At 48.1% G+C, this 26,595-nt stretch overlaps 2 protein-coding genes across 2 annotated transcripts; both read right to left on the bottom strand.

Annotated features, from left to right (window-relative positions):
• Positions 1–2,207: 2,207 nt before the first annotated feature.
• On the bottom strand, positions 2,208–8,315 carry LOC139046857 (uncharacterized). Its single transcript, XM_070520776.1, has 2 exons — positions 7,884–8,315; positions 2,208–3,968 (listed from the first exon to the last, which is right to left on the bottom strand). Exons 1-2 carry the CDS (start codon positions 8,226–8,228, stop codon positions 2,883–2,885), a joined length of 1,431 nt encoding a protein of 476 aa, XP_070376877.1. The 5' UTR covers positions 8,229–8,315; the 3' UTR covers positions 2,208–2,882.
• A 10,044-nt stretch (positions 8,316–18,359) lies between these two features.
• LOC139046856 (uncharacterized) lies at positions 18,360–25,092 on the bottom strand. The gene is made up of 2 exons (XM_070520775.1): positions 24,632–25,092; positions 18,360–20,165 (listed from the first exon to the last, which is right to left on the bottom strand). Exons 1-2 carry the CDS (start codon positions 24,926–24,928, stop codon positions 19,071–19,073), a joined length of 1,392 nt encoding a protein of 463 aa, XP_070376876.1. The 5' UTR covers positions 24,929–25,092; the 3' UTR covers positions 18,360–19,070.
• Between the last annotated feature and the right edge of the window lie 1,503 nt (positions 25,093–26,595).

The following is a 26,595-nucleotide window of genomic DNA, read 5'->3' as shown; positions in this document are numbered from 1 at the left end:
GTATTTTTTTAAGCGGAGCTGTTTCTGTAGTTCTGGCGGATCTCTTCTCCGTGAACATAGACCAATGATGCTGCATACGTGGACAAATCCCGAAGTTAGTGCAATGCCGGACGGACCAGCAACGGAGGCAAAGGAGGCGTTAAGCATTCCCCATGCGTGCAGTGAATCGGCATCCGAGGTGAAGCAGGCGTTAAGCACTTTCCATATGTAGGCCTATCCAGAAGGTATACAGTGCAATTCCGGGGCGACCCGCGGCCGAGGTGAAACAGACGTTAAGCACTCCCCATATGTGGGCCGATCCCGAAGACAGTGCAATTGCGGGCCGATCCAATGCCAAGGTGAATCAGGCTTAAGCACCCCGCATACGTAGGCCGATACCGAAGTTAATGCTATACAGGGCCCACCCGCGGCGAACGTGAAGCAGGCATTGGGCACTCCGCAAACGTTGGGCCGATCCCGAAGTTAATTCAATACAAGACCGACCCACCGACCACGTGAAACAGGTGTTAAGCACTCCCCATATGTGCGCCTATCCCGAAGACAGTGAAATTCCGGGCCTACCCGCGGCAGAGGTGAAGCAGAGGTTAAGCACTCCCCATATTTGGGCCTATCGCGAAGACAGTGCGATCCCGGGCCAACGCACGGCGAAGGTGAAGGTGAAGCACGCGTTAAGCGCTCTCCATATGTGAGCTGACCCTGCAGACAGTGCGATTCCGGGCTGACCCGCGACCGAGGCGAAGCATGCGTTAAGCCCTCCCCATACGTGGGCAGATTCCGAAGACAGTGCAATGCCGGGGTGACCCGCGGCAGAGGTGCACTTCGCCATTAGTGGTCGGAAGAGTGGAAAGGCACTGAATTTTTTTTTGTTTCATTGCAGTTAGAAACTAGTGCAGCAAACGTGAGCTGCTTGCGACGTTTCAACAGAAGGGGTACCTGACGAAACTTACAGGTTTTTCATACTATGGAAGGCTAGCTTGTCTTAGAAAATGGATACAAAGCAGCGCGGGTGGAGCTTGCGCACATGTGTTCCGACTCTAAGATACTTGGTTTGTCAAAGCATAGCCTTCGTTATCGCGTGATAATGTTCACTTTTCTGTAGTTTCACGCTTGCGTATATCGTTGCTGCAGCCTGGCCTCGTTTCGTTAAAGTGTTTGAAATCGACTATAAACCGCAATTTGCTCTTGTTATTGCAATGGTCGCTCATGACACTAGACTATTATCAGCAGCCTTATCACTGTCGTGGTTCCGACACGCATCCACTTCCTACATGTGTAAGTTGGAATGTATCTAGAGGCTCACAGTGGGCTTGGCTGCAAAAATGACAAAGCCGCCTTGACTGCAAGGGTTGCAACAACCTAGCAAAAGTTATCTAGAGTATATTCTTCAACCAATTTAAAGTATTTTTGCAGCGAATTACCATGAGTTGTTAGTTGGCAAAATTCATTTATCGTACTGACAAACCCGCAGAGGAATGGAGTACTCTGAATGGAGAAATTGTGGAGCTCAGGGACGAGTATCCACATGGTTTCTTTCCATGAAGTTAGCTGCCGTCGTTGAACACCTTGGGCACTTTAAAGATACCATTGCTGATCTGAAAACGTATCACATGGTTAGGCGCTCATAGGCTGCGAGATTAGACACACATAATTACGAGTTCTCGAGGCTCCACGAAAGCGATATATATTTATATATATATCACTTTATATATATCCTTATATATTTATATGTATCTATATATAATGCACGAATTTCTTGGCAACCTGTGTGTACGCAGTGCGATTAGGAGCTCATGATTCTGTGGTTCATATATGCACATATAGCGCGTAGTCTTCGGTTACGTTAAGGAAAACCTCGTATCTTTCTACTGGCTTCTGTGTGACTCAATTGACTCGATGCCGTGCCACTGAAACGCTGTAACGTGGGAAGTCGGCGTCGCCCACTTGGCTTTCATGAAGTTCACGCCATTGATGCTTCGCTTTGAAACCTCCGTTGTCCAAATCTACCCAACTTTTCCAAAGTTATCGAAAAGCAAGGCTTGCCGCTTGCTTTCCGCCAACGATCACAAGCGTTTTGATTCCAATAGCTAGTTCTACGCGCACTATATATAATGGAGTCTAAGATTAGAAGAATAGAATGACTTTCTGAAAAAAACTGGAGAGAAGTGTGTCGTCAATAAATAATACAATCGCACGACGCGTACGAATTATTCACAGAAGTTTATTGGCCAAGTTCCCCTGCCACCATCGCAGTAGGTTTCCTGAAGTTACATTATTTTTGCGCCATTCTTTACAATGAGTTGATACCAACTTGTACAGTTTGTAAGCTCATTAAGTGCCACAAATGTCATTCAAGAACCCAACATGGAACAGCCACCCTTGTAGTGTATTGCAAGCTTCCTTAATTCATGTCGAACGCCTGGTATTCGAACGCTAAACTTGCACATGTAGCAGATGTAGATGTGGAGCCCGGTACTTACTAATCATGTGGGGGCTATTCAGTAAATGTCCTCCTAGTGGACATGTCCATTTCGTCTGCTGCTCAAGTGGTGATTGGCTGGAATGGGGTACAAGCAAGAACGAGGCAGACGCCCGCAGTCACTCTTTTCCGCACTAATACAGCTCCACTCAATCAGAAGCCGCCGAAATGAACAGTCCACAGAGGGGACACTTAGAGAACCTACCCTCTCCCTCCCACCCCCTTTGCGAAGTTTGCTCTTCGTATTTCCGTACAAGAATAAAGAGCCGCGGCTTTTACACACGAAAATGAGTGTAAGCAGCTGCTTCAGCATACACCACGATGTTGGTGCTTGCTGGCTTGGAGTCCCTGAATGGCCAAAGCTGTAAAACGTTTGACGAGTGACGAAATGAGTCGCACGCTATTGTCAGTCACGTACGACGATTTCAAATCTCACTTGGTTTATATCTTTATACACAGACCATTCCTTCTCGGAGTACGTCACCTGCTGTAGGGGATTGCATTCTTCCACTAGCGGTAAAGCAATGTAACTACCCTTGTGCAATATTGACACCCTAACGACGCGCGGCATATTGCCGATCGTCCTCTGCTCACTACACCAACGGAATTCGAGCGCACTTGAATGCCTGCCATACTTTGTGCCAAAAATAACTTTGCACCACGCGCCTCGTCGACGGAAGCTAGCCTGTGCAGGAACGAAACAAAGTTGATCACTTCGTTCGGGGTTTGATACGAACATTAGGTAAACTGTTTCTTTCACTTCTGCGCAGCTTGGCGAGGATGAGTCACCCATTCTTGCAGTCGACTCTTCGGTTGTCGGTGACACTGGATACACCTCGACTGTTGGAAAAGGCTCGTCTGCTGTATTTACCGTTCGATAAACGCATTGAATAGAGGACACTGATTCTCTGGCACATATTTCCAAATTTCGAAGGATGTCTCTCGTTTCCTCCCGCCATGCCGTCTTTGCATCAGAATGACTTGCTCTACGGATCGCCTCATTTTCTCTTGCCAATGAGCTTTCCTCTGCGTTCCCAGACAGCAAGCGCAGATGCGCCTGCGAGATGTCGCCAATTATGTCGGAGAATTTCTCGGCGGCCAGCGCAACATTGGCATTGAGGGACATGAAGCTTGCCACCAGTGTGGCGTTCAACTCCTCCAGCGGCGGAACACCTTGGATTCTTGCAGCTTGCGTAAGCTCGTTGACCTGGCTCTGAAGCGTCGAGATGTCGTCTTCGTAGGTGTTCTTTCGTGGCTCCTCGACGTCTTGCCGAGCCGCAGCTATGTCATCGGTAACGACGGTGGCGCCACCAGGCAAAGAACCGTTGCTGCACCCGCCGATGTAGTGGGCTGCCAGATGAGCGTTTGGGATGTTCTTGCCGCACCCTTGACACGGTAACGAGTGGAAGGCGCATTCTGCCTCAAAGTGCCGCAAAAGATCCGCCAGGGGGCCGACGAAATTGCAGCCTTGGGCCTCATTCCAGCAGTAAGCCTTCAACGAAAAAGAAAACGGAAAACAGAAAGGGCAAACTGAAGTTAAACTCTCTTCTCTGGTATACTGTTTTGGCAATGAAGCGCGGGTGTCTCGCATTCAATGTGAGCGAATTTAAGGATAAGAAGTTCTTCGTATCGCAAGCATGTTCACGATAATCGTCGTGTTACCGGAAGGACATGTGATTAACCGTGGGCATACGACTCGGGCACTATGACCGATGAAAAGTGAGTTATAAGGCGTGCATGTAAAGGTAACGGCCCTGCAATCACTGTAATGTTGCGGTGAAACCCTACAGGACCATGTGCGATTTTTCCTTGTATTGCCTCATTTAGTGTTTTTAATAGTGTAGTCACGTCGCAGTATTATATTTTACGTTAAAGCCAGCGTTAGTTACCTTGCAAAAAGCCAATTTATATGTTTATATGGCACTGAAGTCCTATTCAAAAGCTTTCTCTCCCCGACGACTTCTGATCTTTTCGGAAACCATTTATTCGGCTTGTTTGGGAAGATAATCATAGTGTACCCATTCGTTTTTGAGGAGCTTCTTTGGGCAGTTCTTTTAATGACAAATTAGTCATCTATTGTTTAAAGCTGATCCATTACACCTGATATAGTTACCTGCCTTTTTTTTGCACTATAGCCAGGATAACCGGGGCACCTAATTTTACGGCAATACTCTTGTTTTGCATACATATGCGCCTTTGTTTCATTATTACTGTGATATAAATTGTAGCCGGTTGTATTCATATAGGAGCGGCACGCATGGAGGCATCACGGAATGAGGGTGTAGACGAGCCGTATGTAAAAATACTGAAAGATATCTATAGCGGCTCCACAACCACCGTAGTCCTACATAAAGAAAACAAAATCCCAATAAAGAAAGGCGTCAGGCAGGGAGATATGATCTGTCCAATGCTATTCACAGCGTGTTTACAGGAGGTATTCAGAAACCTGGATTGGGAAGAATTGGGGATAAGCGTTAATGAAGAATACCTTAGTAACTTGCGATTCACTGATGATATTGCTTATCTCAGTAATTCAGGGGACCAATTGCAATGCATGCTCACTGACCTGGAGAGGCAATGAAGGAGGGTGGGTCTAAAAATTAACCTGCATAAAACAAAAGTAATGTTGAACAGTCTCGAAAGAGAACAGCAGTTTACGATGGGTAGCGAGGCACTGGAAGTGGTAAGCGAATACATTACTTATGGCAGCTACTCACCGCGGATCCGGATCACGAGTCTGAAATAACCAGAAGAATAAGAATGGGCTGGGGTGCGTTTGGCAGGCATTCTCAGATCGTGATGAGTAGGTTGTCGTTATCCCTCAAGGGAAGAGCGTATAACAGCTGTGTCTCACCACTACTCACGTTTAGGGCAGAAACCTGGAGGCTTATGAAAACGGTTCTACTTAAATTGAGAGCGACGCAATGAGCTATGGAAAGAAAGATGATGGGTGTAACGTTTAGGGATAAGAAAAGAGCAGATTTGGCGAGGGAACAAACGCGAATTAATGAGATCTTAGTTGTAATCAAGAAAAAGAAATGGGCAGGACATCTAATGAGAACGGAAGATGACCGATGGTCATTAAAGGTTACGGACTGGATTCCAAGGGAAGGGAAGCGTAGCAGGAAGCGGCAAAAAGTTAGGTGGGTGGATGAGGTTAAGTTCGTAGGGACAACATGGCGACAATTTGTACATGACTGGGGTAGCTGGAGAACTGTGGGATACTGCACGTGGGCGTTAAAAAAAAGGCAGCATGTAAACGGCTCTATAAATCGTAATCGAACGCCGCTATACACACAGAGAGACCCCTATGGAGTGTGCACATTCCAGAGGCATTGCGATTCAGATATATAGAAGGATTAACTGTTCAGCAGTCGAGATAAGTGTGAGACGTTTAGACTATTGGTGAGAAGAAAAAAAGCAGGGAAGAAATTGATAGAACCGGTGAGTACTGTGCGTAGGTAACGGTAGAATATTGTGACGTAGGTTTTAAATGCAACACATTGGGATGAAATCGGCGAAAGGACAGATGGCGGTAAGTGTAAAAAGTTCGCAGTTCCGCCCGTAAAGCAAAGCACCGATTGCGATAGTACTACATTCCCTGGCTAACGACATTAACAATGATAACATCGGTAAGCGTCACTCAATGAGGACATTGAAAGAAAAGAAACACACACAGGGACAGCGCTGTTTTTGCGTTTCTGCTTCTTTCTACGTACTTGTCCAATCGCGCTTACCCATTCTATCATGGATGCCGACCAACTAGCCCGTCAATGTGTTTTGACTAAATTAACCAGCATGGAGTCACGCGCACAAAAGTAAACAAACACATCTCGCTCGATGACAGCGGAAACAGTCGGTGGAGACGCTGCAGCTAGGAAACAGACGCTGGAGCTAGGAATCGCGGCAGCAACCGCGAGCCAATTGACGCCCGCGCATCTCGCTTCGAAGCGAACGAAGTGTCAAAAGCACAGCGCATAGGAAGCTGCCTGCACTGCGCGCACTCTGCAAACATCGCAGATCGCTTTGAAGATTAGTCCAGCGCGGGCGCGCACTTTAGCCACGTCGCAGATTGCTATCAAGTAACGCGAGCGCCGGCAACGCGTCCCCACGGCGTCTGCGATTCGGGTGGCCAACGCCGACCCGCAACAACAGTGCCGAGGCGAAATTGATATTTTGGCGGAGAAAACAAGGCTGAAAAATACAAAAAGTAAGCCAAGCAAGCACGAATTTTTGCTTCATGTATTGCCGACAGATGGTCGATTCTCAGTTCTAGGTGAACTTGTGAATGTGGAAGCATGTTTATGCTTACCCAACGAGGTACCTGCACATCACACAAGACGAACGCAATGGCTCATACCCCCTTAAGCAGGCATGCTCATTGAAATCAACCGTACAACGCAGGGAACAGCATACAAGCTCTAAACAAGCATCCGAACCATAAGTGAAGCACTGCATAATGTAATAAGAGTCGGATCATGTTCAATAAGGTTGATAATGACACCGGGCTACATGGACATCAGCAAGTGTCGGGCCGCAGCACTTCGTACTCTATATCGACACGACGCCGTCGCATTTACCCATATGGCGCCAAGATGACCAATGCCGCTTAATAAATAACAGAAACGCTCAAATGCAGAGTAACAGTGTCAATACAGAAAACGCCAGAAACAGCTCAACAACTCTGCGCACATCGGGTAACTACAGCGAGACGTTCACGAGCATAACCAACAAGAGGAAACATGGAAGGCCGCAAACGCACAACAAGCGCGTGAAACAGAAGTGCGCAATAACCAGCGTTACCGAGAACAACGCTCCGACGGCACAGATCAGAATATCGCTTATGCAACTCAGCAAATGCAGTAGCGGTTTAGCAACAGCTTCGCTAAATTAACGCTGATTCCCCTAAACACCAAAGGTTGTGGGTTCAATCCCCACCAAAGTTCGAGTGTTCGAATGCTTTAAGTCGATCTTAATTACCTGCCGAACTAACGCCACATTAATTAACACGAATGGTAGTGGGTTCGAGTGCCGTAATGAACTATGTTAATTAAACCCACCTTACGACGTTCACTAGCGAACATTAGCGAACGCCCGGTGAGTGCTAATAAGGGTTTATTCTGGTCGGATCAAGTTCCATAACACAAAAAAACACCGGGCTGCGTGTTGGTGAGCATGTTGCACAATGCTCACGCATATGTATGTATATATAGGCAACTACGATAGACGTTTCTGCACGGATTTGTTAAAGCCTCGGTCGGGTTGCAGCGGCACCCACAGACAGCTCTCTTGAATGCAACGCTAGCGAAAAGCCTCATATCAGAGGGAAAGGAAACATGAGAAGACCAGCATACCTAACGTCACGACTTTTCTCGCTGTTAGATTGCGACACATATTCGGTACAGACCTTCAGGTTCTGCTTCTTCCTTTCTGGGAAATGCTGCTTCTGGCACCCGTCCTCGCCGAACGGCTCTCGGTCCAGGGGGCAGACGCTTCCGCCATCTTGAATGACGGAGCCTCGCTGGCACTGCTCGCACAGGGCGTGACCACAGGGCAGTACAACCGTCGTGCTCGGAATCACGTGGCACACGCAGCAGGCGTAACGAGCCACCACTAGCTCGTCGACGAACCGCGTCGGGCGCCAGTTGACGCCGCTGACCGAGTCGCACACTCGGTGCAGAGCTCGCCGGCCGTGATCAGGCATGGCAACAGCGGAGAGAGAATGGCGGGGCCATACACAGGAGGTGGGCATTTATTACGTTTCTCTGCTGTCACGTGACTCGGCCGCAACAATGGTGCCGCCGATAGTGGCGAACGACGCCGCCGTACAGAATAGGCGCCCTCTCCCTCCTGCACATCCACGTTTCAAGTGTCGCAGGCTTTGCCTGGAACATATCACGAATGCAAACTTTACACTTATTTGTTGCATCGGACACGGGTGCTCAAGCGATGTCCTTTGCGAGATGTCATTCCGACTTTGCCTATCAGCACGCAGTACAGTCAGGGAATAACAATTCTATCGCATGCGGTAGTCCTCGCCTCCTTATTTGGCGTCAGAGTGGAAAACTGCACCTGATGCAAATCTTTCGCGAGCAACGAAGCAGTTCGACGCCTATTGTCTGTCTGTCGCAAACAGGTGGACGTGTCTTGCACCCACCTGCCCTACAGGCGTCGGATCACGTGGTCACGAAACACTTACTTGGCTGAGCAATGGAAACCCCCATGGACCTATAAGGGACGCGGAATGTCGCTAGCGCTCATCTGACCGCGTATTCCCGTCTTGTCAATGGCGCAGCTGTCCCTTGTCTGCGCCTCCGTTTTCCGATGCCAGTGCGGTTGTGTTAATTGCGAGAATGAAATCTGAAGACTGCTCCCAAGTACTAAACCGAGGAGTGCGGTCCTGTACATGTCCTTGTTCGCACTCTCTTAATTTTACTCTATACAGCTTCATGTGAACAGTAACACGCGGAATACTTTATTTGAAAAACGCATCCTTTAAGCTTTTGGGGGCCCTTTGATAATGAACGCCAACACCTGTACACAGAACACTCCCGATTACAACATTGCTTCCAGCCGTCACATTTCCCCGCCCTATAACATTAGGAGAAAGACTTCATATGGCGAGGACATTGTTTTGCTTCAGCGCAGTGAGTATTAGTAGTAGTATTAGTAGTAGTGGTAGTCGTCGTAGCAATACAAACATTTATTTAACCACAAAAATAATGAGCATGGGAGCTAGCTCACGTGCTCTTTATCTGTTACGGTTAAATGCACGGCTAGTCGAACTTCACTCACCTAAAATGGCCTCCCATTGCACTGGTCAAAATCAAATCCGCAGCACTCCACTACGCTTGTTATTCTTGGAGAAAGTCAGAGGGATCATTCGCGCATTGAGTATTTTTTACAGTGGAGCTGTTTATGTCGAAGTTCTTGCGGATCTCGTGTCCGTGAACTTAGACCAGTAATACTCATACGTGGGCCAATCCCGAAGATAGTGCAATGCCAGACGGACCAGCGGCGGAGGTAAAGCAGGCGTTAAGCACTTCCCATACGTGCACTGACTCCGCATCCGAGGTGAAGCAGGCGTTAAGCACTCCCCATATGTAGGCCTATCCCGAAGACAGTGCCATTACGCGCCGAGCCGCGGCCGAGGGAAAGCAGGCGTAAAACACTCTCCATGTGTGGGCCTATCCCGAAGACAGTGCAATTCCGGGCCGACCCGTGGCCAAGGTGACACAGACGTTAAGCACTCCCCATATGTGGGCCGATGGCGAAGACAGTGCAATCGCAGGCCGACACGCAGCCGAGATGAAGCAGGCGTTAAGCGCTCCGCAAACGTGGGCCGATCCCAAAGACAGTGGAATTCCGGGCCGACCCGCTGCCGATATGAAGCAGGCGTTAAGCACTCCGCAAACGTGGGCCGATCCCGAAGTTAATGCAATACTGGGCCGACCCGCGGCGAAGGTGAAGCAGGCGTTAAGAACTCTGCAAGCGTGGGCCGATCCCATGTTAATGCAATACTCATTAACATCATCATCGCATCGAATCATGCCGTTGCGAAATGAAATTGAAGCCGTAAAAGCAGAAACTGCTAAAATTACTGACCTGGCCACTTGCTTGGAACGGCGTATGGGTTACGCTGAAAACCGATCACGTAGAAATAACCTAATCTTTTATCGTGTTCCTGATACTAATCCCTCGGAACCATTCGCCCAGTCTGAAAAGCCATAACTCAGCTGTGTTCTCAGCACATTAACATAGATACTAAAGAAACTGAACGAGCACATCGTCTCGGGAGGCATACCGCCGGGTGCGGTCGCCCTATAATTGTTAAATTTGCGTACATTAAGACAGAAGAGACTGTCCTATCAAATGGCCGTAAGTTCAAAGGCACTGAACACAGTGTCGGCGAAGATTTTTCTAAGGCTGTACAGAACGCCCGCAGGCACCTTGTTGCTTTTGCGAAAGCAAAATCTGCTCGCTTTTCATTGTGTTACAAAACATTGCACATAGGTACTAAACGCTACATATTTAACGAGACATCACAGACGGTCAAAGAAACAGCATAGCAATCGCATTCTCCCACGAATATAAAAACTCGCCCTCCCATCCCACCTAATAATCTGTCTATTTCAGTAATTTTCACGAACACTCGTAGATTCCTGTCAAAGCGTGAACACGTATCAAATCTGATGACATCATCCACCAGTAACTTACTGATACTAACAGAAACGTGGCTTACAAGAGAAATCAGTGACGCAGAAATCCTGGCCGACCTTCCCAACTTCGACGTTTATCGATGCGATCGGAGAGACATACGTGGCGGGGGTGTTCTGATTGCCGTGAACCAACAATTGCCGTGCACACGAATTAACATTGACAGCCACTTGGAAACACTGTGGTTAAAATGTCCATGTTCCTCACAAACGGTACTGCTAGGCGTTGGTTATATACCCCCTCACCATCAACCGGACTTTTTAATCTCTTAAATAACATATTAAATGAAATTTACTTCAATGCATCCCAATGCTATTATTCTCCATTTTGGATACATTTTCCCGACATTAACTGGCACAATGGCACTGCGTTACTAACAAATCAAACTGAAGCGAGCGACATTATAGAAGTGTGTTTAAATTACAATTAAACATAGCTAGCACTGTAGCCAACCCGTGAGTCGGGGACATCTGCCAATATTTTAGATATTATACTAACCAGTCATCCTGAAAGATTAACATCCCTTACATATCTTCGTGAGATTAGTGATCACAAAGTTACTCATGCTGCCTTCACTTACGCTCCCCCACCCCGCGACATGCACGAGAAGACAATTTGTCTAAATGACAAAGGTAACTATGAGGCTATAAATACTGAATTAAACGCATTCTTTTCTGCCTTTGCAGATGCATTTAACAACCATTCGATTTATGATAACTGGCTGTTGTTTAAGAACAAACAATATGAACTAAAGAACGAATTCATTACCAAGATAACCATTCGATCCAATCGACAACAACCATCGTTTACTAGATCCATAAAACGACTAGAAAATAAAAAACGCCTTTATCGCCACGCTAAAGATAAGGCAAGCTCAGTTGCGTGGGAGAAATATTACGCTGCTGAAGCTGCGTACTTAATCGGAATTCGCGATGCCAAACAAGCCTTTTTTCACTATGGCCTGACAAACATTTTACTTACTAATCCAAGCAAATTCTGACAGGTGATAAACCCCAAGGAAGCGCGTATAAATAATCTTACTAACGAGCTCGGTGAATCGATGACAGCTTTAACATGGGCTAATATGTTCAACAACGCACTTTCTTCAGTCTTTGCTAATAAAATGGACACACTTCCTCCCCCCCCCAACCACAAATATACAATGCAACATGTCAACAATCACAGTACGCGGACTCTTATTTGTGATAGAAAATATCAAGTCGTCTTCATCATCTGGCACCGATGACATGAACTCTAAACTACTAAAAAACACGAAGTACATTTCTGCAGAGTTTCTCTATTTAGTATTTTCACAGTCGCTTCCCACAGGCACTATGCCAGACGAGTGGAAGATAGGGAAGGTTGCTCAAGTCTAGAAATCGGGCAACAAAAATTCTCCCCTAAATTTTCCCCATCTCATTGACAAGTGTTCCCTGCAAGATCATGGAGCATATGATCTACTCTCATATTATGAACTTTCTAGACGCTAACAAGTTCTTTCATCCTTCACAGCACGGCTTCCTTAGGGGCCGTTCTTGCGAGACCCAGCTTGCACTATTTCTTCATGACGTTCATGCTAATCTTGACCGTAACATACAAACAGACACCATATTTTTGGATTACGCAAAAGCGTTTGACAAAATAGCTCACCAATGCCTATTACTGAAGCTTTCTCGTTTGAATTTGCATTCTGATATCCTAAAATGGCTTGAGCAATTTTTAACTAACCGCCCACCGTATGCCTCATTTAATAACCGTGCTTCAAACATTACACTCGTCACATCAGGCGTACCACAAGGGTCAGTCCTTGGCCCCTTTCTTTTCTTAATTTACATTAACGACTTACCCTTGCATGTGTCCTGCCATATCTGTATGTTTGCCAATGACTGCGTTATTTACCGCGCAGTCAATACCATCACTGACCAAATCACTTTTCAATCTGACCTTAACCGTGTACAAGAATGGTGTGATGTTTAGCTGATGACACTCAACTCTCATAAATGTAAACTTGTCTCATTTACCCGTCGTCATCATCCTCTTCAGTTTTCTTATCGGATTTGTGACGTCACCGTGGAATCAGTGGAATCCTACAAGTGCCTAGGTATAACCTTGACTAATGATCTAACCTGGAATGCGCATGTTACTAATGTTATTTTATCGGCTAACAAAACATTGGGATTTCTAAGACGTCACTTTCGCCTCGCTCCATTTCATGCAAAACTGTTGGCATATATATCATTGGTAAGAACGAAACTCGAATACGCATCTGCCATCTGGGATCCGCATCACGCATATCTCGATAATGCCCTAGAGGCAGTTCAAAATTGCGCCACCAGGTATATTCATTCCACATACTCTTACAACGTCAGCATGTCATCTTTAAAAAAAATAATCTTCCTTATCGCTTCTATCCCTTCGTCGCCGTATTGCCACCCTTTCCCTCTTCCACAGGTTCTACTATTCGACGCTTAATCGACCACCATACATTGCTCTTCCAACGCGCCGGTCACGACGCATTGGCCATCCCCAGCAGGTAGCACAACCACATTCACGCACAAATACATTTTCAGCCTCATTTTTCTACCGAGCATCTAAAGACTGGAATGGCCTTCCTCATCAAATGGCTGCCATCACCTGCTCTTCACAATTTGTTCAAGATGTAACAACTTTTTCTCTACAGAATTGAATGCATTATAACACTTGTTTGTATAAGTTGTATTTCCACCCCTTATGTAATACCCCTACTAGGGTGTCTTGAAGGAAATAAAATGAAAATGAAATTGAAAAATGAAAAAAAAATGGCTGTGGCTTAGCTAAGGTTAAGCCCAGGATGCGAAGCATACTAGCCTTTGTTTTAGTTGTTGAACCACTGTTTAGCCTGGTGAACTGCTGTTGCTTAGCTATATTTGGTTCGGCTAGACGAAGAAACAACTCATGCGTTACTCTGCTTCGCCTTCAAGAGTGGAACACGACAGCGTTCCCGTCGACCCGCCAAGGGGTGTAAGACAATGGGCTACGGCGCAGCGACTACGCGCCCCGCACTGGACGCGGTGAGCGTCGAGCAACGCAGCGTTCGGCGCGGCAACGAAATGTGCGCCTGAGCAAGCGACGCACGCCTGAGCCTTAGAAACAGCTCGTTTCTAAGGCAACACCGCATTCACTAGAGGCCCTTTTGTACCGCTTTGAAGCATCGTACTCGTGGCTCAGTGGTAGCGTCTCCGTCTCACACTCCGTAGACCCTGGTTCGATTCCCACCCAGCCCATCTTGCAAGAGTTGAGCCAAAGCCACCTAGAAACAGTCTCTGTAGCACGCCGCATCCTTCGCTTCTCATTCCAACGAGCAGCTCTGTCTCCAGGAGGCATCTTACCTCGTGAGTGTCTAGCAGAGGCAAGCGCAGCTGCTTATATATACCGCCGCGACGCCGCGAGCGACGGCGCGAGTTGGAGCCCCGTTTCTCCTCTGTCGTGACGTCACGGTATCATGTGGTATTGAATGCGACACCGCCGCGCCTGAGGAGCTGGGTTGAGCTCTAGTAATATGCTTCGCATAAAAATACTGGGCCGACCCGCGGCGGAGGTGAAACATGCCTTAAGCACTCCCCATACGTTGGCCGATCCCGAAGACAGTGCAATCCCGGGCCGACGCACGGTGAAGATGAAGCAGGCTTTAACACTCCGCATACATGGGCCGATCCCGAAGGTAATGCAATACCGGTCCGACCCGCGGCCGAGGTGAAGCAGGCGTTAAGCACTCCACATACGTGGACAGATTCCGAGGACAGTGCAATGCCGGGGCGACCCGCGGCAGAGGTGCGCTTCGCCATTAGGGGTCGGAAGAGTGGAAAGGCACTGAATTGTTTTTATTTCTTTACAGTTAGAAACTAGTGAAGCGCACTAGCGGCGAGGCATTCGGGTTTCTCGTGCAAGGGAAGGCTAGCTTGTCTTACTGAATGGATCCAAAACAGCGCGGGCGGATCTTGCGCGCATGTGTTCGACTCTGAGATAGTTGGTTTGTCAAAGCATAGGCTTCGTTTTCGCGTCAGAATGTTCACTTTTATGCAGTTTCACGCTTGCGTATATCGTTGCTACCGCCTGGCCTCGTTTCGTTTGTTTGGAATCCGTTATAAGCCGTAATTTGCTCTTATTACTGCAATGGTCACTCACGACACTATGCTCTTATCAGCAGCCTTTCCATTGTCGTGGTTCCGACACTCATCCGCTTCCTGCGTGTGAATAGTTAGAAGCTATCTAGAGGCTCGCAGTGCCTTCGGCTGCAATAATGACGAAGCCGACTTCTCTGCAAGGGTTGCAACAACCTAGCAAGAGTTATCTAGAGTATTTTCTTTAACCAATTTGAAGTATTTTTGCAGCGAATTACCATAAGTTGTTAGTTGGCGAAATCCATTTATTGTACTGACAAACTCGCAGAGAAATGGAGTAATCTTATGCAGAAATTATGGAGCTCAGAGAGGAGTATCCAAATGGTTTCTTTCCATGAAGATAGCTGCCGTCGTTGAAAACCTTGGGTGCTTTAAAGATACCATCGCTGAACTGAAAACATATCACATGGTGAGGTGCTCATACGCAGTGCTTTATATATATATAATATATGGCTATTCCGTCAGAATTATGCACAAATTTTTTTGTACACAGTGCGAATTCGGAGCTCACGACTGTGCGGTACATATGCGCCCTTTTTACGCGAACTCTTCGTTGACATTAAGAAAAAGTACTCCCTACCGCATGACTCAATTGACACAATGCCGTGTGACAGCACGGAGACGAGGAAGACCGGTTTCCCGACTCCCTCGGCCCAGCCCGTCCGGAATTGGACGAAGACTTCACCGTGGGGGAAATTAGGCAAGCCATTTTCGCGCTCAAGGCGAAGTGTGCGGCAGGTGCCGACAGAATCACCAACACGATGCTGCGGTACTTTGACGACGGTTCGATCGCATACCTCACCGAGAAGATCAACGAGACGTGGAAAAACGGCAGCGTCCCAGAGCAATGGAAGACCGCCAACGTCGTCCTGATCCCCAAACCCGGCAAGGCTCCGAACGTGGACAACCTCCGACCGATCTTTCTCACCTCCTGAGTTGGGAATGTGGCGGAGCACGTCGTCCTGAACAGACTAAACAGATATCTCGAAGAGAACAACATCTATATTCACAACATGATTGGCTTTCGTGCCGGCCTCTCGTCGCAGGACGCCATGAAGATGATCAAACATCAAATCATCGACGGCAGCACCAGAGACACCAGCGCCCTGCTCAGACTGGACCTAGCGAAAGCGTTTGACAACGTCCTCCACGAATACATTCTGGCCTCCGTGGCAGACCTCGAGCTAGGCCCCAGACTATATAACTACGTCCGTTCGTTCCTGACGGGGAGGAAAGCGAAGCTGCGGATCGGCGACTTTGTCTCCGACGAGGTGCTCCTGTGCCCACGGGGCACGCCGCAAGGCTCAGTCATTTCGCCTGCTCTCTTCAACATTTGCATGATCGGCGTCTCGAGGAATCTGGCCCAAGTTGAAGGTATCAAACACACCATCTACGCAGACTACATCACCATCTGGTGCACCGGCGGTAGCGAAGGGCAAGTGGAAAGCGCCATGCAAGAGGCGGTAGACGTCACGCAGCAGTACCTGCTACTCACCGGACTCAGATGCTCCCCGACCAAATCTGAGCTTCTGCTTTATAGAAAAGAAAAAAGGCCGCAGACCCAAGGGCTGGAAACCGGTCTCGGAAAGTGACATTCACCTGTTCATTCGGGGCGGTGACCCGATACCCAGGGTCGACACCATCAGAGTCTTGGGTATGTTCATAGAATCACGCGGCGGCAACGGCACAGCGAAAGCTAGAAAGATAATTGCGAAAACCAACAATGCTTTTCGCCTCGTCCGAAGGGTCACGAACAGACATCGTGGCCTCAAGGAAGACAACCTGCTTCGGCTCATCAACGCATTTGTGCTGTGTCACTTCACCTACACGGTGGCCATGCACAACTGGCTCAGAGCCGAGCGGGAAAAGCTTAATGCCCTCATCAGAAAATTCTTCAAAAGAGCCCTCGGGCTGCCCGTCAGAACGCATAGAGAGGACCTCCTTCGGCTCGGCATACACAACGCCATGGAGGAGATAGCCGAGGCTCAGGAATGGGCCCAGCTAACTCGGCTGTCCACCACGGCGGCCGGCAGGCGTATCCTCGAGGAGATCAGCCTCGCACCAACCAAGAACTTGGCTGAAGACACCCAAATCCCCAGAGAAATAGGGGAGAAGATCATGGTCGCCCCGTTGCCCCGCAACGTTCATCCCGTTCACAACGCAGGTCGTCGCAAGGCAAGAGCATTGAATATACTAAAGCAAATAAACAAGGACAAAATCGCAGCAAGCTTCGTGGACGCAGCTGCATACCGAGACGGCAAGGCTTTTGCGGTTTCCGTCCTTGACACGCTGGGCAAAGTCATCAACTGTGCTTCCGTCCGGACGACGAACCCAGAGGTGGCCGAGCGAGTGGCCATTGCACTCGCCATGCAAGACGGTCGGAGAGACAGGGTGTATAGCGATTCGAAAGCCGCCATCAGGGCATTCCAGAAAGGACATGCCCGGCAGGTAGTTCAAATTCTGAAAGGCGCCAAACACGGCAACACCTCCATGCACTCGATCATTTGGTTCCCTGCACACGTCGGGGCGATTGAGGGGGTTTCTCTGAACCTCAGTGAGTCTGCCCATGAGGCTGCGCGTGGCTTTACCGACCGCGCTGCCATCGGATCGGGCGACTCTCTCCCCGGACACAGAGACGCTCCTCTCACACACAAGGAAATCACTAAATTCTTTTACTTAGAGAGAGCGGTTTTCCCCCCGCCTCATTCCAAGCTAAGCAGGCCGCAGGCGGTCACACTAAGACTTCTGCAAACAAACTCGTACCCAAATCCGGCGTCCCTTAACAGCATATATCCCGAGATTTATCCGAATTGTTCTTGCGTGGCCTGTGAAGTAGCTACGTTGCCTCATATGCTCTGGGAGTGCGGGTGACTGGGCCCGAAGTTCACCAAAGAGTGGGACGCGCCCTTGTGAAGTCCCGTCGTTGAGGACCAAATCCTGGCCGTCCAACGCGCCCGCCATCGGGCCGGCAGACTTGATCTGTCAGTATCGTCGTGGGATTAGCCGGGTGCGCGTTTTATCGCGCTTTGCTGGACCAAATAAAAGTTTATTCACTCACTCACTCACTCACTCACTCACTCACTCACTCACTCACTCACTCACTCACTCACTCACTCACTCACTCACTCACTCACTCACTCACTCACTCACTCACTCACTCACTCACTCACTCACTCACTCACTCACTCACTCACTCACTCACTCACTCACTCACTCAAACGCTGTAACCTGTGAAGCCGGTGAATCCACCTTGGATTTCATATAGTTCACGCCATTGATGCTTCGCTTTGAAACCTGGCTTTGCCAATTGTACCAATCCTTTCAAATGTAATCGAAAAGCAAGGCCTGCCGCTTGCTTTCCGCCAACGACCACAGGCGTTTTGATTCCGACAGCTAGTTCTACGCGCACTAGATATAATGGAGTCCAAGATTAGAAGAATAGAATGACTTTCTGAAAAAACAGCAGAGAAGTGTGTCGTCAATACATAATACAATCACACTACAGGTACAATTTATTCACAAAAATTTATTGGCCAAGTTCCCCTGCCACCATCGCAGTAGGTTTCCTGAAGTTACATTATTTTTGCATCATTCTTTACAATGAGTTGATACCAAGTTCATTAAGTGCCACAAATGTCATTCAAGAACGCAATCTGGAACAGCCACCCTTGTAGTGTATTACAAGCTTCCTTAATTCAAGTCTAACTCATGTTATTCGAACGCTAAACATGTACATGTAGCAGGAGAGGAGGAGGAGACAAAGGAGGGAAAAGACAGGGAGGTTAGCCAGTGTAAGTACATGTAGCAGATGTAGATGTGTAGCCCAATACTTACTAATAATCTGGGGGCTATTCAGTAAATGTCCACTTAGTGTCGTCTGCTGCTCAAGTGGTGATTGGCTGAAATGGGGCAGAAGCATGAACGACGCAGACGCCCGCAGTCACTCTCCTCCGCACTAATACAGCTCCACAAAATCAGCAGCCGCCGAAATGAACAGTTCACAGAGTGGACACTTACCCTCCCACCCCCTTCGTGAAGTTTGCTCTTCGTATTTGCGTACAAGAATAAAGAGATGACCAAGGGCTTTTACTCCCGAAAATGAGTGTAAGCACCTGCTTCAGCATGCAACACGATGTTGGTGCTTGTTGGCTTGGAGTCCTGGAATGGACAAAGCTGTAAAACGTTTCATGAGTGACGAAATGAGTCGCGCGCTATTGTCAGTCACGTACGACGATTTCAAGTCTCAGTTGCTGTTCAAGTTCGTACATATCCCATCCCTTTTCGGGGTACGCAGTCTGTCGTAAGGGGTTAAGTTCTTCCACCACCGGTAAATCAAAGGAACTACCCTTGTGTAATATTGACACCCTAACGACGCGCGGTACATTGCCGATAGTTATCTGCTCACTACTCCAATAGAATTCGAGTCCCCATCTGCAATGACTATCAAACGATGCACCAAAAAGAACTCTGCACCACGCGCCTCGTCGGTGGAAGCTAGCCTCTGCATAAGAAGGCCCTTGAAGGTTACGCAATTTTTCGGGGTTTGATACGAACACGAGATAAGCTGCTTCTTTTACTTCTGCGCAGCTTGGCGAGGATGAGTCCCCCATTCCTGCAGTCGAGTCTTCGATTCTCGGTGGCACTGGAAACACCTGAACTGTTGGAAAAAGGTCGCATGCATTTTTTCTTAGCGCACGATACATGCGTTGAAGACAGGACACTGATTCTCTGGCACATATTTCCAAATTTCGAAGGATGTCTCTCGTTTCCTCCCGCCATGCTGTCTCTGCATCAGAACGCCTTGCTCTACGGATCGCCTCACTTTCTCTTGCCAATGAGCTATCCTCTGCGTTCCGAGATAGCATGCGCTGATGTGCCTGCGAGGCGTCGCGAATTGTCTCGGACAATTTCTCGGCGGCCAGCGCAACACTGGCATTCAGAGACTGGAGGCTTGCCGCCAGTGCGGCGTTCAACTCCTCCAGCGGAGGAGCGCCTTGGATTCTGGCAGCTTGCGTGAGCTCGTTCACCTGGCTCTGAAGCGTCGAGATGTCGTCTTCGTAGGTGTTCTTCCGTGGCTGCTCGACGTCTCGTCGAGCCGCAGCTACGTCATCGGTAACGACGGTGGCGCCACCAGGCGAGGAACCGTTGCTGCACCCGCCGATGCAGTGGGCTGCCAGCTGAGCATTCGGGACGTTCTCGTCGCACCTTTGACACGGGAACGAGTGGAAGGTGCACTCTGCCTCGAAGTGTCGCAAAAGGTCCGCCAGGGGGCCGACGAAATTGCAGCCTTGGGCTTCGTTCCAGCAGTAAGCCTTGAACGAACAAGAAAATAAAAAACAGAAAGGGCAACCTGATGTTAAACTCCATTCTCTGGCATACTGTTACGGTAATTATGCTGAGCTGTCTCACATACATTGTGAGCGAAATTAGGGATAAGAAGAGCTTCGTATCGCAAGCATCTCAGGATAATCGTCGGATTACAGGAAAGACGTGTGATTTTGTCCACATGACACGGGCGCTATGATCGATGAAAAGTGAGTTATAAGCCGTGCATGTAAAGGTAACGGCCCTACAATCACTGTAATGTTGCGGCGAAAGCCTGCATGGTAATTTCTGATTTTTCTCGCATTGCCTCATTTAGTGTTTTTAATAGTGTAGTCACGTCGCAGTATTATATTTCACGTTAAAGCCAGCGTTGTTTTTCTGGCAAAGAGCCCATTTAAATGTGTACATGCCACACAAGTCCATTTCAAAAGTTTTCTCTTCCCCCACGACTTCTAATCTCTTCGGAAACCATTTATTCGGCGTGTTTGGGAAGCTAATCCTAGAGTACCCATACGTGTTTGAGAAGCTTGTTTGCAAACAGGCTTTAAAAGTTGTTGAGGAGATAACTTTGGGCAGTTTTATTTTAATGACAAATTAGCCATTTATTGTTTAAAGCTCATCCGTAATACCTGATACAGTTAGCTGCCGTTTGTTGCACTATAGGCAGGACCACCGCGGTATCTAATTATACGGCAATACTTTTGTTTCACATACATATGTGCCTTTGTTTGATTATTATTGCGATATAAATTATAGGCGGTTGTATTTATATAGGAGCAGCAGTGATGGAGGCATTACGGAGTCAGGGTGTAGACGAGCCGTATGTAAAAAAAAACTGAAAGATATCTATAGCGGCTCTACAGCCACCGTAGTTTTACAAAAACAAAGCAACGAAATCCCAATAAAGAAAGGCGTCAGGCAGGGACATACGATCTCTCCAATGCTATTCACGGCGTATTTACAAGAGCCATTCAGAAACTTGGATTGGGAAGAATTGGGGATAAGAAGTAATGGAGTATACCTTAGTAATTGGCGATTCGCTGATGATATTGCCTTGCTTAGTAACTCAGGGGACCAATTGCAATGCATGCTCAGTGACCTCGAGAGGCAATGCAGAAGGGTGGGTGTGCAGGCTGCAGACCCACCCTTCTGGCTGCAGAAAACTAAAGTAATGTTTAAGAGTCTCGGAAGAGAACAACAGTTTACAATAGGTAGCGAGGCAGTGGAAGTGGTAAGGCAATACATCTACTTAGGACAACTAGTGGCCGCGGATCCGGGTTATGAGACTGAAATAATCAGAAGAATAAGAAGTGGTTGGGGTGCGTTTGGTAGGCATTCTCAGATCATGAACAGTAGGTTGCCGTTATCCCTGAAGAGAAAAGTGTATAACAGCTGTGTCTCACCAGTACTCACGTACAGGGCAGAAACCTGCTTCTGAAATTGAGGACGACGCAACGAGCTATGGAAAGAAGAACGATGGGTGTAACTAATAGGGGACAATAAAACAGGGACAATTAAAGAGCATATTGGGTGAGCTAACATACAATAGTTAATGACATCTCAGTGGTAATGGGCGTGGGCAGGACATGTAATGAGGAGGGAACATAACCGATGGTCATTAAGGGTTACGGACTGTATTCCAAGGGAAGGGAAGCGTAGCAGGGAGCGGCAGAAAGTTAGACGGGCGGACGAGATTATGAAGTTTGTAGGGACAACATGGCCACAATCAGTACATGACCGGGGTAGTTGGAGAAGCATGGGAGAGGCCTTTGCCCTGCAGTGGGCGTAACCAGCCTGATGAAGATGATGACTAATTATATGGACACTCCAGGCGGATTTCCTCCGTCGGCGTCACCGTCACGTGCTTTCTGAAGTCCTGGTGCGATAACAACGCGGCCACGCGCTGCGTGCTTTGGAGCGAGCGAAGGCTTGCGCGGGACTTCTTGCGCTCCCAAGGAAGGAAAGCGGAGAGGGCGCGCCCAGTCTTTTCGCGCTCGCAAGGGAGGCAGCATGGGTATTTACAAAAACTGCATAACTGCAATAAATAAAAATGAATACAACTTTGCCACCGGTGATGAAGCAACACATCGGTTAATTCCATTCCACTATGTATCGCGAAAAAGAAAACTTACACATATCACTTCTTGGAAAATATCGCCTAAACGAATCAGGGTTGTGCTGCTTAGTATGTGAGGTTATAACGGGAGACACGTATATATAGACATAAGAGGCCAGCTTATTATCAAGTAAGTGCGAAATGAGCTGGAATCTGTACTTCCTCCTTTGAAATTCTAACAGCCCAGTCCTGTTGAATTTCAATAATGAAATGGGGTGTTTAGTAGCTGCAGATTTGCTGAAATGTACCTTACCGCTTTATCATACCAAGTTTTAACATCTACACCAGTGGTAGCTGAGTGAGTTTCTACAACCACTAGATGTACTGAAATTCCTTGAAAGACAGATATTCGCAAAAAGTACCACTTGCAGCCCTAAGCCATAAATAGGCTGTATATAGCGTAATATCTAGGGAAATTGCAACGCTGCTTTTCTATGCGCGGTTGCAAGTAATTGCAAGTAAGAAAGCTTCGCGTGGAGAGCAGGGCTTCACCCCCAGTCGCTACGATTGGCTGACGGAAGTCAGTGGCAAACACCCCACTATGCCAATTATCCACAATGTAGCACGGAAAGAGAACTAAATTAAATGAAACAAGGCGGTAATAACAAAAGGAGGGGTAAGGTAGAGGAAGGAGGCAAGAGTCGTCTCTCCACTTCACTATCCACGAGCGCCGTTTCAACAGACAATCTAAGACGACTAGCAATTGATCTGTCTTTTAATAAGCCTTGCTTCTTCTCAAGAGATAGATTGGCCCCGCACATTTGCTAATGTTTTATGCTGTCCATATAGCAGGAAGGAGTGCTGGACTTACTGCGCAAAATATTGAGCGAGATATTGCTTCACTTCTCAGCAAACAAACGAAACTACAACCGTTTCTATTACTAACAACGATAGCAGCTTGGCAGACTCCGTAGCGCTCAACAGTGGTTCCGAGCACCGCCAAGAGAGGGGTAGCCACACGCATAGCGTAGCCGATTTTCGGGTTTCTGCATGTGCATGGAGCGTGTGTACAAAAGTGATTACCGTCAAACGCTATTATGCGTTGCTATACATAGTTTCGAAATTGACTTCATGCGACCCGCAGCAGCAGTGCCGAGGCCAAATTGATACCTTCACAGTGAAAACGTAACTGTGAAATACGAAAAGTAAGCCAAACAAAGACGAATTTTTGCTCCACGTATTGCCGACAGATGGTCTATTTCCGGTTCTACGTGAACTTTCAATGTGGAAGCATTTTTATGCTTACCCACCGAAGAACCTGCACGTCACGTAAGACGAGTGCAATGGCTCATACCCCCGTAAGCAGGCATGTTCATTTAAATCAACCGTACAACGCACGGAACAGCATACAATCTCTAAATAGCATCCGAACCATAAGTGAAGCATTGCATAATGTATTAAGAGTCGGATCATGCACAATAAGGTTGATAATGGCACCGGGCTACATGGACATGCACAAGTGTCGGGCTGCAGCACTTCATGCTTCATATCCCCACGAAGCCTTCGCATTTACCCAAATGGCGCCAAGATGGCCGAGCCGCTCAATGAAGAACAGAAATGCTGAAATGCAGAATAGCAGTGTCAATACAGAAAACACCAGCAACAACTCAACAACTCTGCGCAGATCGGGTAACTACAGGAAGACGTTCACGAGCACAGTCAACAAGAGGAAACACGGAAGACCGCAACGCAGAACAAGCGCAGGAAATAGAAGCGCGCAATAACCAGCGTCAACAAGAACAACGCGCCGACGGCACAAAAAAGAATATTGCACACCCCACTCAGCAAATGTAGTAGTAGTTTCGGAAAATCTTCGCTAAATTAACCCTAATTCCCTTTAATACCAAAGGTGGTGCGTTCAATTCCCACCAAAGTTGGAGTCTTCGAATGCTTTACGTCGATCTCAATTACCTGCCTAACTAACGCCACATTAATTAACACGAATGGTAGTGGGTTCGAGTGCCGTAATGAACTATCTTAATTAAACCCGCCTTACGACGTTCGCTATCGAACATAAGCGAACGACCGATGAGGGCTGATAAGGGTTTATACTGGTCGGATCAAGTTCCATAACACAGAGAATAACACCAGGCTGCGTGCTGATGAGCAGGTGGCACGATGCTCACGCATATCTAGGCAACTACCAGAGGAGTTCCTGCACAATGTTTTTTTAACTTCTGTCGGATTGCAGCGGCACTCACAGACAGTTCTCTTGAATACAACGCCAACTAAAAGCGTCATATCAAAGGGAGATGAAGAACGAGAAGGCAAGGATATTTTCAACCTAACGTTACGACTTTCCTCGCTGTTGGAGTGCGGCACATGTTCGGTACATACCTTCAGGTTCTGCTTCTTCCTTTCTGGGAGCTGCTGCTTCTGGCATTCGTCCTCGCAGAAGGGTTCTCCGTCCAGGGGGCAGACGCATCCGCCATCTTGAACGACGGAGCCTCGCTGGCACTGCTCGCACAGGGCGTGACCACAGGGCAGTACAACCGTCGTGCTCGGAATCACGTGGCACACGCTGCAGGCGTAACGAGCCATCACCGACTCGTCGACGAACCGCGTCGGGCGCCAGTTGACGCCGCTTACCGAGTCGCGCACTCGGTGCAGAGCTCGCCGTCCGTGATCAGACATGTCAAAAGCGGATAAAGAATGCGGGGGCCCCAGACAGGAGGTGGGCGCTTCTTCCGTTACTGCATTCTTCCGTTTCCGCACTGTCACGTGACTCGCGATAACTTACTCGGGTTACGCAGCCACAAGAGAGGCGCCGCCGATTGCGGCGACCTTGGGGAATGACGCCGGCGCACAGAATATATGGCCTCTCCCTCTCGCACACCCACGTTTCAAGTTGCGCGCGCTCTGACGGCAACATATCACGAAAGCAAACTTTACGCTTATATGTTGCATCGGTCATGAGTCCTCAAGCGACGTTTTTGCGAGATGTCATTGCGACTTCGCCTATGAGCACACCTCGGAGTCACGGAATTACTTCATTCAATTGCCTGCGGTAGTCCTTGCCTCCTTATTTATTTGACATCAGAGCGGAAAACTGCATCTGATACAGATCTTTCGCGCACATAGGAACAGTTCGGTGACTGTTGTCTGTCAGTGGCAAACAGGTGGGCATGCTTAGCACTGGCCTGCCCTACAGGCGCCAGATGATGTGGTCACGAAACACTTGCTAAGCTGAAGAATGGAACCCCCATGGAGCTATAAGGGACGCGGAATGGTGCTAGCGCACCACGTATTCCCGGCTTTTCAACGGCGCAGCTCTCGCTTGTCTGCGCCTCCGTTTCGCGACGCTTGTGCGGTTGTGTGAGTTGGGAGAATGAAATACGGAAACTACGCCTAGGTACTACGCCTAGTTCAGTCCTGTATGTGTCCTTGTTCGCGCTCTCTTAATTTTACTCTATAACACGCACCAATTAGCCTTGCGGCAAGCCTTGTTACCCTTTAGTACGTTCGTACGTGGCCGACGGAAATGCGCACTACGGGAGAACCCGTTCTGAATTTCCGTTGTTACGGGATTACGTCAGCCAAGACAGAGTTCTGTAATGAAGAAGCATGCAACACTGCCAATACGCAATGAGAAACTGTCATTATTCATCGGTCTGGGGCAGCTAAAGCTGTATTTACATAAGCTCCTATCCCCGCGCTTCGAAACGAGTCGCTTCGCTGCACTTGGCCGGAAATACATGCTACGCCATAGCGGCGAACGAAAGCCGTCCGCGTCCTTGAAATGGTACCCAGGGTCGATTCAAATGGGTTGTGAAGTTTCTGTCGAAAACGGTTCCAGAGCCCGAAATTAGTGAGCGCGGGTACGAAGCAGCGATTGAAGCGTGACTACGTGAGGAGGAAACAAACATCGCAGAATAATTTTTTTTATTATTAAAACCAAGAGACAACTTGTTTTCATTCAACGAAAATATAATTCCTGATAAATTTTATATGTAATGTCATGAGGAAAAAAATACAACTCCATATCACTTTATCATTAACAAAATAGACAACTTTTTGCAGCGCCCGCTATGAAAAAGGCTCACCTTAATTGCTATCAATTCAAATGAAACGCAGCTTTTGCAGGGTGCAGAAACACGCGCTCGTAAAGTTGAAGTGCGCAAACAAAGTTCGTTCTCTTGCAAAGTTCCCTTCGTTCTCCCATACCTGAGCCGGAGGATCGCCTCAAGTGCCCGTCACAGTCCCCGCCTCCTTTTTCTTTTGATCTCACGTTCTCGCCGCGCGGCGCACTTGCGGTGACGGTCTATCGCGCGCCCACGAGCTTTTGCGATTGTTACGCGGCC

The sequence above is a fragment of the Dermacentor albipictus genome, chromosome 6 (genome assembly GCF_038994185.2).
Source record: "Dermacentor albipictus isolate Rhodes 1998 colony chromosome 6, USDA_Dalb.pri_finalv2, whole genome shotgun sequence".
NCBI lineage: Eukaryota > Metazoa > Arthropoda > Arachnida > Ixodida > Ixodidae > Dermacentor > Dermacentor albipictus.
Note: the sequence above shows the minus strand (reverse complement) of the source record. Positions and strands in the feature narration are given on the sequence as shown.